The sequence below is a fragment of the Neolamprologus brichardi genome, chromosome 4 (genome assembly GCF_056152115.1).
Source record: "Neolamprologus brichardi isolate AB-2024 chromosome 4, ASM5615211v1, whole genome shotgun sequence".
Taxonomy (NCBI): Eukaryota; Metazoa; Chordata; class Actinopteri; order Cichliformes; family Cichlidae; genus Neolamprologus; species Neolamprologus brichardi.
In genome coordinates, this window is record NC_142107.1 from 18,181,784 (window position 1) to 18,192,492 (window position 10,709).

Here is a 10,709-nt window from a genome sequence, read left to right on the forward strand (position 1 = left end):
ATAAAGAGGGTTCTAAAATAGGTTTATATCTTTGTTTTGTTTCGGAATTTTAAGAAAAAAAGCGTGGAGGTTGGTGTACTGCAGGAAATGAGCAGCAGAGGGCGCTGCTTCCTCGCGATTTGTTTGTTGGTGTTGCTAGGATACCAGCTAAACGTAGATCGACGTGTTGGGCTAAAGTTTATACGAGTTAAATTGGCTTCAAGTTGAAGGAAAGAAAGGTTAAAAGTGGCCAAAAATGGCAAACATCGACGCAGACCTCGAAGACCAGCAATCTAAGGGCGTATTCGCAACTTTAATGGCCGATGGGAAATGGATGTACCAGGCAGGAGAGTATAAAAAAGCTATAGACAGCTTCACAGAGGTAAGTGTTAAGTGTCGTCGTTACCTTTTCTCTGATTTTTTTTAAGCACTCTAGAAATGGCTCACTTCTTTTCTTTGTTTAGGCACTGGCTTTAAAGCCTAGTGACAAGCAGTGCTTTGTTGCTCGGTCCAGATGTTACCTGAAGATGGGAGGGTTTGACAAGGCTTTGAGAGATGCAGAAGCTTCACTTAAAACAGACAACTCGTTTTTTGAGGTAAATGTTTTTCTGCTGTCATGATAGAAAATGAGTAAAATGTATCTTTATATCCCCGCTAAAGGTTCAGTGCCTATTGTATACATCTTTTTTTAATCACCATTTTAGGGTTTGTACCTGAAGGCAGAAGCTTTATACTACATGGGAGAATTTGAATTTGCCCTGGTGTTTTACCACAGAGGCCATAAACTACGTCCACAAATGCAGGAGTTCAGACTGGGTATCCAGAAAGCACAGGAGGCCATAGAAAACTCTGTTGGCAGTAAGTGTCTTGTTAAATGGTTGCAATCATCTCACATCTCCTTGTCTTACCTAAAATATGAACCACTTGTTCTTTGCCATCTTTTAGGTCCTTCCAATGTGAAATTGGAGATTAAAGGAGACCTGTCATTTCTCAACATAGGTGGTGAGGTGAGTCTTCGGTGCATATATCTTCAGTAAATAATAATAATAATAATAATAATAATAAAAACAACCCCACTGAGGTAAGTCACAATTATCACAGTACAGCACAAACTCAGTTAAACTTAAGGGGAATCATCTTACCAGCTGGGATGCTTAAACCAATGTGAATCGTGCTTTGGTGCATTGGAGAGATAAGACCAAGGAAACCTCCAAAGGTCTTTGCAGCTGGTAACTAGGATGAAACTAGATGTGTCTCTAGGATGGCACATCTATTCAACGTGCCATTGCAATGACGTTTTCTTTGTCTCCCAACACAGCTAGAGAGGTCTTTTTGTAGGGCTATGGCAGTGCTCCTCCTGTTCCTCCTTGCACCAAGGAAAAAAATACCGGTGCAGCTCTCTTTAACAGCCTTTCTCCTGATACAAGTTCCCTTAATTTTTATTTGAGCAGTGTATTTAACATGCGCGCTTAGAGGCAGAGCTGTTCTAATGGTACAAGGGGAATAACAATAAAAATGACAGTATTTGTCATTTAGCCAGGATTCGTTGCAGGATGGCACTACAGCTCACTGTATATCAAAACTGCTGGACAATAGAAAGATTTCTTCCCTCTTGCTATGAATCCAATGAACAGTTGTCTTGATGCATGCTCAATCATCCAGGTAGGTAAATCCATGTCTGAAGAAGTCACTTGGATGAACAATGAAACATTTCTCCCACTGAAAGAGACTGAAAATGTAACATAAACAGTTAAATCCATGCACACTTAAATCCTATCACCACCTGTATGTATTCTGTAGAACAAGGCTGAGTCATTGCTTTAATTATGTGTCTTGTCTCAATCCCCCAAAAAACCCCTGCAGTTTTCTGTATGCAATGTTTAGCCTGACCTGTCTTCTGATGCACAGTGTTATGTTATGTTTCTGAACTGTTAAGAGGGCCAAACCAATTGCAGCTATCCAGAATCTCACAAAGGAGAAAAAACAGAAGACTGAGAAAACCCCAAAGAGTGAAAAGACAACCAAACAACTTCTGGGTGACTTTTATAGTGACAAGAAATATCTAGAAAATCTGATGAAAGATGAAGGTACTTTGCTATTTGTTCAAATTTACACACACTGTATGTTTCTATGTACCTAACTGCCACCTAGCATTTACTGTTCAAAATGTTTATTTAAAAAAAAAAACAACTATATCTGTTTCATTCTTGTTGAATAATATTAATAGCTGTTATGTAATGATTTGCAGACTTGATAGAAGGTACAACAAAGAGTGGGGAGAAGGTGAAGGACATCATTCAGAGATGTCTGTCTTACCTTGACACTTGCACTGAATTTTGGCACCAGGAGAAGCCTACTTCTGCACAAGAAATGAGGCAGAAGTTCATGCAACAGAAATGTACAAAGCGCCGTAATAGCGCACTCTCTTCTGGGTTTCTGCTGAAAAGCCTGGATGAAATTGACAGAGGCAAGATAGCATTCTGGATAAACGTGGACCTTGATTCTCTCGTTTACTTTCAGTTTAAAAATTCTCACTGTCCTCTATGTCATCCCAGAGTTTATGTCCGGAAATGCAGAAGGCACTCTGAAGAAGGCAGAAGAAGTCATGAAGATGGTGCGGAGGTGGTCTGAGAAAGAGGTTCCTAATAAAAAAGAGGTTTTGGGCACCTTGCACAGTTGCATTGGCAATGCTTTGGTTGACCTGGGAAACATGGACAAAGCATTGGAGCATCATCAGAAAGACCTGGAGTTGGCCAAACAGTGGTGAGAAGAAAGGCAGAATAGGAGTAAAACTACATATTTGGACGAGAGATTAAATCCACCACACAAACTTCTTCATAGACCAGAACCAGTTCTATAGAACATATTACTACTGACCGTCAGCAGCTTCACTGGCTTCTTGTAAAGTATTGCATTCATTTTAAGATTTAGCTTCTTACTTTCAAGTCTCTCCATAATCCCACACAACCTTATCTCTCTGGTCTTCTGCACATTGCTACTCCTTGCTATACCTTCAGATCCTCCTCCTCTTTTTCTCTCATTATACCACCTACTCGTCTGACTACCATTATTAAAACCAGCATTAAAATACATCCTTTTAAGCTCGCCTGTTCTCTTTGATTCTGTAGTATTGAATTTTAATTCTACAATTTTTCCATTTTTTTATGCATACAGTTATGTGTCCCTGAGTGTCTTGAAAGGTTCCTATAAATATTTTTTAATCACTATTATTATTAAACACTAAGAAAACTTTTTTTTCCTACAGCAAGCTCCCAGGAGCACTGTCCAGAGCTCTGGACAACATTGGCCGAGTCTATGTTCGAAATGAAGAGTTTGCAGAGGCCATTCAAGTGTAAGTAAATAATCAAATAATACCTGCACTTGAATACATCCAAAAACTATGCTTATTTCTGACACATTTATTTAATCCTTTTTATTCCGTTTTGTTTATAAGCTGGGAAAAGAAGCTTCCGCTGGTTTGCAGTGATTTGGAGAAGACATGGTTGTTACATGAGATCGGTTTGTGTTACCTGAAGCTCGATCACCACGAAGAAGCTCGAGATTATGGCGTCCGTTCAGTAGCTGCTGCTGATGGAATCGTCGATAAGAAGTGGCAATTGAATGCCAATGTTTTGGTTGCGCAGTCCGAATGTAATTGGTTATTTATTTATGATGCATCACTTTATATTAACAAAACAGAGACACGCAACTTTAATACTTTACTTCTTAAACCACAAAGTGTTTGAATCAGTCATACTGTTGCACAGTTCTTTAACCTGATCCCAGTTTACTCTTTTATATCAGTGAAGCTTGGAAACTATGAATCTTGTGTCACCCACTTTGAAAGAGCTTTGTCCTATGCCAAACTTCTAGAAGATGATTCTGCAATGGATGCTATTGAGAAGGTTCGTGCTTCTTTTTAGTTGTATACATTCTTTTGTTTTCCTTTTCACTTAAGTTATCATTTTTTTCAGTCCTGACATTTCTCATTTGTTTTCAGGCCCTTCATGAAGCAAAGCAACACCTAACACAATGAGGAACCCCTTCAGTCAGAGTGGTTGAGGAAAAGAAGAAGAAAGACTCATTTAGTGTTCAACTCATTTTGTGTGTGTGTGCGCGTTCATTTACACACCTATATGGAACACAGCAATAAAGCAGTAACTTAATCAAATGAGAAGATCATATTCAGAGTAGTTAAATATATCATTTTTATGAACAAATAAAAAGTGTTTATGGGAGATGCTTAAAACTTGAATTTCAGATGTTCAGAAGAACGATGCATACCAACATTTTCTGTAGCATTTTTACAAAAGCTATCATTCTTAAAGCTTATGCAGAATTACAGTAGTTCTGAAAAACTCTTCTTTTTTTAAATGAATATATTCAGGTACATTCATGATTTAATTGCTGAGCCCATCTTTTTGTTCTGTGCAAGTTCCATGACAAACTGAAATGTTATCTGGAAAATGTGTCACTTGATATACAAAGTTCTGTTTACTGATATAAATACTGCAACCTGGCAACCATTAAGTCCCATTAATCAGTATTACCTTAGAGCTTCCATATATAGAGATTAACTTATTATAGAGGACTTCCTTATTTCACCTTCCTAGTACCTCTGTTACAAGGCGTGCACTGTGTGATTTGCAAACAGATGACTGCTTCTTGCAAATTTCCCATTGATAGAAACACAGCCTGCTTACAGTTCATAGTTTCTTCACAGAACCTTTATTTTACTGAAGTTTTAATAAGATGTTGTTTTTCATTAAAGAGAAGTTGTGTTACTGTCACGTACCCAAGTGTTTATGCAAACTTTTTTCTTTACTGAAACACGATTGTTGTGATATGAGTGGCAGTGTGTGTAGTGCCCTTTGAATTTTAACCACATAAAATGTTACCTGTATATGCAAACTAAGATATACTAGAAACCTGTTTGCCTTTTTAAAATTTGGATATCTGTTTTTTTTTCCTCTCTTGACTCTGTGACTCTTATGTGACTTTTGTTTGGTAGTGGTTGTGACGACGGAAAATTACTTCCCTTTCTTTTACTTATACTGTTGTTGATATCTGTATAATTTAATTTAGTCTGAGGGTAGGTTAAAAGGAGGATATGTTTTATAAACACCTTTATTCGTGATTAGGACAAAAGTATTTGTGCTTGAAAACATAATACTTTGCAAAGTGAGATTCAGCCTTACTGTCAACTTTGCATTGTGTACAGGTTTGAACAATGGCTTTTCCACTGACCCAATGTGAACAAAATATACGTAAAATGGAACAGGGAGCTGTAACAAATTGGATAAGAAACTACAAATGAGGTATCAAATATAAATAGGAATTACAAGAGATATATTAAAGCCTATATAACTGCTTCTAATTGTCATTAATATTTTAACTGCCATTCATTTTATAAAATGGGGAGTATAACTAAACAGCAGATGCACTATTATGTTAATATCAGCATCTATTAATATTATTTTCTCTGTGGTTTTAGTTCCATTCTCGAGCTTCTCCTGAAATCAATGCAAATACACTGGAAAAAAGAAAAATAACCGATAAATAAAGATTAGATTAAAGGTACAGCTTCCACAAAAGACTTCCGGTCTATAGGGGCGTGTCGTTGACCACGCCCAGATGCGCGTTCCCGGGATTTACTTTTTTTTTTTTTTTCCGCCTTCCACCCCTTGAAGAGTGGGGCGGGTACCCGTCTGTGCTCAGGATTGCGTTGTCATTGTATTCAGAGAGAAACGCGTGGTCAGCGGCAGCCACGACCAGCTCCACAGCGGCGACATAACTGGTAAGCGGACGTTTTAGCGAACAAAACTCTTTTGAACTGCGTGCTTCAACGCTTTTGTTTTCACGAACTACCTTAAAAATAAGTTGGCCCAGTAACACGCGTCGGCTTGTTTACACCCTGCGTGTTAAAGTTGTCGAGTCGTGGCGCTGCGCCTGGTAATGGTCCAGCTAATTTCTACTGACTGCCAGATTAAATTGGTTTTGTCTGGGCTGCTAATGGTAGGTGCACGCCACTCCCCGCCTAGCCACAATGTGCTGATAGTAAAATGCAGGCTAATCGCCAAACTGCATCGATTTCCTTTGTTTAAAACGGTATTTAAGGTTCTCTGGAGGCTATCTCATAGATTTGGTTAAAAGAAATACAGTTAGCGTGGTGTCTTTAATGTAATTCAAACTTTATTTAATCAACAAAATGAGAATCATCGTCGTTTACTGATTATTGTGTCTGAGATAAAGACGAACTCATATTTTTATGTTCTTGTTGCCCCTCTTTGTGTCTTTGGTTTCGATTGCTGTGAATTTAGGGGTTTTCTTCTTCTTTTTGTTTTCTAAACTGGAAAACACCGGGATTAACGACGGCCAGCTTGGCTTTGTTGCCACATTGTTTCGAGCTTCCCCCTTCTCCCCAATGACACGTCGTAGTTTCACCCTATCTGTTAAATCCAACGTTTAGCAAAGCTTTAATATTTGGTCAGAGAGCTTGCCATACGGTTACACTATGAAGTAACTACACTTCCGCGATGCCCCATTTTCTTTATTGCCCTTTGTCTTGTTTTTTGCTGGCAAGCTGTGGCGCATATGCAAGGTTTTAATACAGTGCTTTCCCTCAATTTACCAGTGAACTGGAGATTTTTGTGGTTTTACCAGATGAATAGGAATTCACGTAAAAGGGGGAGGAGAAGAAGACGGCATTTTTCTTTCACTTCTTCTATGTGCACAAAGCTGCAAAACCCCCTCAGTCACCAAAAATGAACATTAAAGCTCAAGTTATTTGCATGCCAGAATTTTCTTTTTTCTACCCACCTTCTGCCGATGTAAAATAGAGTGTGTGTGTGCTACTGATTTAGGGGAGAGGAGTATAATACAGCCTCTGCAAATCTTCAGTATTGTGTAACTTCCCCTTAAGACATTCTGATTGCAATTCTTGCAGCACTGTTTAAATTGATGACCATCAAAAGACTTCAGAAGTGACAGTTATGGGGAAAAAAAAGACTAAGAGTTCCTTTTTTAAAAAAATGTTTGCTGCACATTTGCATTGTCAGTTGTAGTTAAAGTGGGTGTTTTGTTTGTTTTAACTGGAATTGATGATATTTCTGTCTGATACACTTCTGGAAATCCCAAAATGTAACCTGGTCTTAAATTTTTAATTTAGGCTAATGTGCTAGATCAGTTTTAAAAGTGATAAATGAATTTAATATCCTTAATGAGCCTTTCCTTTCCTGAATTCAGTAAATTGATAAAACGTTTTTTCTTCTGATTGTATGTTTAAGGTACATGGTGGTGTTTAAAGTTGGACTTTGAACCAGAAATGGATACTGAGAAGAGTGGTGAGGTTTTAGGTGCGTCAGAGACTCCACAGCAAGCGGAGACTGCAGTGGAAAAAGCAGCTGTGGAGACGCCAGTGGAATCCACAGAGCTTGAGAAGTCACCAGCTGCTGAGGAAGCGACTGGGAAGATGGCAGTACATGGTCAGGAAAGCGAGGTCGTGAAAGAAATGGAGGCGCTGAGTGTGACAGACAAGGTGGCGATGCCTGAGGGAAAAGATCCCACAGAAAAAGCTGATGCAGACTCAGTGCCTGGCGCAGCAGCGTCACAGCAACCAGAAGAGTCATCTGAAAAGAAAATCTCTGAACAGCAGCCAGAGAACAACCCAGAATCTTTGGCTTTGCAAACGCCCCTGGCAGAGAGCGCCCCTGAACCAGCGCCAGAGAAAGCGGCCGAATCTGTTCCAGAAATAAAAGTGCAAACATTACCTGACTCGGCCATGACACAGCAGCCAGTAGATACACAGCCACCGGGCCCAAAAGAGAAGGAACAAGCTGAGTCTGTGGGAGAACTGCAAAAAGCAATGGATACTGAGGCCAAAGGTGACTCCGGAGCTAAGCCTAAGGAGAAGGAAGAAGCCAAACCAGAAGAGACTGTTGTGGTGTCTGACGCTTCTTCAGAAGCTGAAATGCTAAACACTGAGGCTTCAGCAGAAGTTGGAAATGTGAGACCTGAGTCGGAGCCTCAAAAAGAAGAGGATATCGTCCCAGCCTCTGGCTCTCTGTCTTTTGCCTTTTTAGAACAAGAGCAGACCAAAGATGCCCTCCGAATCTCTCGTACCCTTGTTGTCCTTAGAGGCCTTCCAGGGAGCGGTAAAACCTTTTTGGCACGTGCCATAGCCGACACCTACAAAGACCACTGCACCATCATCAGTGCTGATGACCACGGTGTTAAACCTGAAAAACCAGAATCTAATGCAGAGAGCTACAAGGCACTGGATGAAGCTGTAGTGGCTCGTTGCACAGACGGAAACGCTTCCTCTGTGCTGATAGTGGTAGACGACACCAACCACACCCAGGATCGTCTGGCCCGCCTAGGAGAGATTGCAGAGGAGAACAATCTTGTCGCTATCTTCTTGGAGCCAAAAACTGAATGGAACAGAGATCTTGGACAGCTGACCAAGAAGACCAAGCGTGGCCTAGAGGAAGCCCATCTGGCAGCCATGAAAGGATCCCTTGAAGAAGTGGCCCTTCCTTTTTACTTTGGCTGGTTCCTTCTGTCATCTATCCAGGACAAGATTAAATGCACGTCAATGGACTTCCTGAAAACACTGGACACCTTGGAGGCCTTCAAGAAACATTTGATTGACTGTGAGTGTCTAATTTTTATTACCAAGCAACTGAACTTGCTTAATTAGGGGTGAAAACTTATTTCTTTCTTTTCCTTTTTTGTAATAAACAGTTTCAGGAAAAGCTGAGGAGGTGGACCTTGAGCAGTACTTTCAACCAACAGGAATTCTCCATTGCACTACGAAATTCTGTAACTATGGAAAAGCTGAGGGTGCCAAAGATTATGCAGAGAAACAGGCAAGAAATAATTCAATTTTCCCAAAAATGAAAGCATTATTCATTTACTTGTAATTGCTGAACTAACATTGAATACTAACCATAATTTCATTTAATTTGATCTTCTTTTTTTTTTTTTTTTGTATTTCCTCTTCTCTAGGCTGTAAAAGATTCCTATGGTTCCATCTTCGATCTGTCACTTAGTGCCCTCTTTGTAACCCCTCGCACATTTGGTGCCAGAGTGTCTCTCACTGAGGAACAGCTTCAGTTGTGGCCAGCTGATGCTGAAAAGCAGGCAGAGTCGGTCCCCGCGGCTGCCTCACTGCCTCTGGGAAGCCGCGCCCATGTCACTCTGGGCTGCGCAGAGGGTGTCGAGCACGTTCAGACGGGCGTCGATCTGCTGGAAATCTTGACCCTGCAGCAGGAAGGCCAGCAGGGGGAGCAAGTTGAAGAGATGGAGCTCGGCACGCTGACCTATTACGGTACAGGAAAGTGGCTGCTCAACCTCAGAGAGCCAATTAGTGCACCGGCCTGCTTCTCCAGCTTCTATGGGCCCAAGGAACCTGAGCTGACCAAAAAAGACGAGAAGAAAAAGAAGCCAAAGTGTGTGATCTTGTAAATGGCAAACATGGGATGTGTGAGCTAGGATGACTGGAATTAAACTTGGGCTTCTTCTGTGCAAAGTTTGTGTGTTAGTTTGGGGTTTCACTTATAGCCATCCTAAATCCACAAGTTGTGTGCCTTTTTTACCATTGATTTGCACCACAACCCAAGATGCCTTCAATCCCATTAGGCTTGTTGTTAACACGGTTCAGTATTTCCTTTTACAGATCAGTGCCAGAGGTTGCAGTACCTGGCTGTTTGAGGTCTTGTTAGCTGCAGTTTTACATAGTCTGCCCTCCTTCAGCTCCACTTATCACTTCTTTCTAGATTTCCTGTCTACATCAGTGTTTCTCACTATACTCAGCTGTGATAAACTAGGTACTTTCATTGCATGCTATGACGTATTTACACATTACTGACCTGCTAAGAGTAGCTCTGCCACTTTAACAGAATTTGTCTGGTGTTTCCTTTGACGTAGTAGTGTCATTTCTGTGGGTTTGCGCAGCCTAGGAAGTAATGGTGACAATAACATATGGGCCAAAGTTACGTATTTGAATAAGTGTATTAGATTGAATGTCATTTTTAGAGAACCTTCCTAGTAAAAATCTTTGCACTGTGCATAGTTTGAGAGGGAGAATGCTGATGGCATTTTGTTTCTGCAGCTTGCACTTAGTACTTATCAAATGCTGTGAATCAAAGTCCATGTGTTGCAATTTTCTTCTCTTTTTTTTGTACTGCGCGATACTCATTCATCCTCTACAAAAAGCACTTCATGCATTGAATTACAATTTGTATCCTGTGATGGAACCTTCTGAAGGGCAAGTCCTACTTTGTGTCGCTCTTATGAATCACTATTTTTGCACTTGTTTTGTACACTTAATAAAAAGAACATGCTTTGCTCCAGTAATCTGTCTGGTTACTCTGGTTCCATGCATGCAAACTGAAAAAGTCATTATCTCCAGATGGTCGTTCTCTCACAGTGCTTGTAGTTGAGCACTCCAGCAGAGGGCGCTGTTGGTTGCCCCATGCTGCCACTACACTTTTATTATTTTTTTGTGGTAAATTGTTCCCTGCAAACCATTAATAGCTTGCCATTTAACGTTCAACAACTAGCTTTAATACTTTGCAAATACTGCAAGAAGATATGAAACATTGCAATCACAGATTGGATTGCAATACTTGTCTGAACATAAGTGTACCTTGCACAAGAATCTGGCACAATAAACCTGTTTCAAACTTCGTCATAGACGTGATGGCTGCCAAAAGTATTTCACGTGATGA

General features: G+C 40.4%; 2 protein-coding genes across 2 annotated transcripts; both read left to right on the forward strand.

Moving 5' to 3' along the window:
* The first annotated feature begins 116 nt into the window (after positions 1–116).
* odad4 (outer dynein arm docking complex subunit 4) lies at positions 117–4,773 on the forward strand. Its single transcript, XM_006798250.2, has 11 exons — positions 117–361; positions 444–575; positions 684–837; positions 925–986; positions 1,916–2,066; positions 2,228–2,446; positions 2,535–2,742; positions 3,245–3,331; positions 3,434–3,630; positions 3,784–3,884; positions 3,980–4,773. The coding sequence occupies exons 1-11, from the start codon at positions 236–238 to the stop codon at positions 4,013–4,015; spliced, it is 1,473 nt and encodes a 490-aa protein (XP_006798313.1). The 5' UTR covers positions 117–235; the 3' UTR covers positions 4,016–4,773.
* Positions 4,774–5,657: 884 nt separating this feature from the next.
* cnp (2'',3''-cyclic nucleotide 3'' phosphodiesterase) lies at positions 5,658–10,335 on the forward strand. The gene is made up of 4 exons (XM_006798251.3): positions 5,658–5,776; positions 7,266–8,630; positions 8,722–8,846; positions 8,986–10,335. Exons 2-4 carry the CDS (start codon positions 7,304–7,306, stop codon positions 9,442–9,444), a joined length of 1,911 nt encoding a protein of 636 aa, XP_006798314.1. The 5' UTR covers positions 5,658–5,776; positions 7,266–7,303; the 3' UTR covers positions 9,445–10,335.
* Positions 10,336–10,709: the final 374 nt, after the last annotated feature.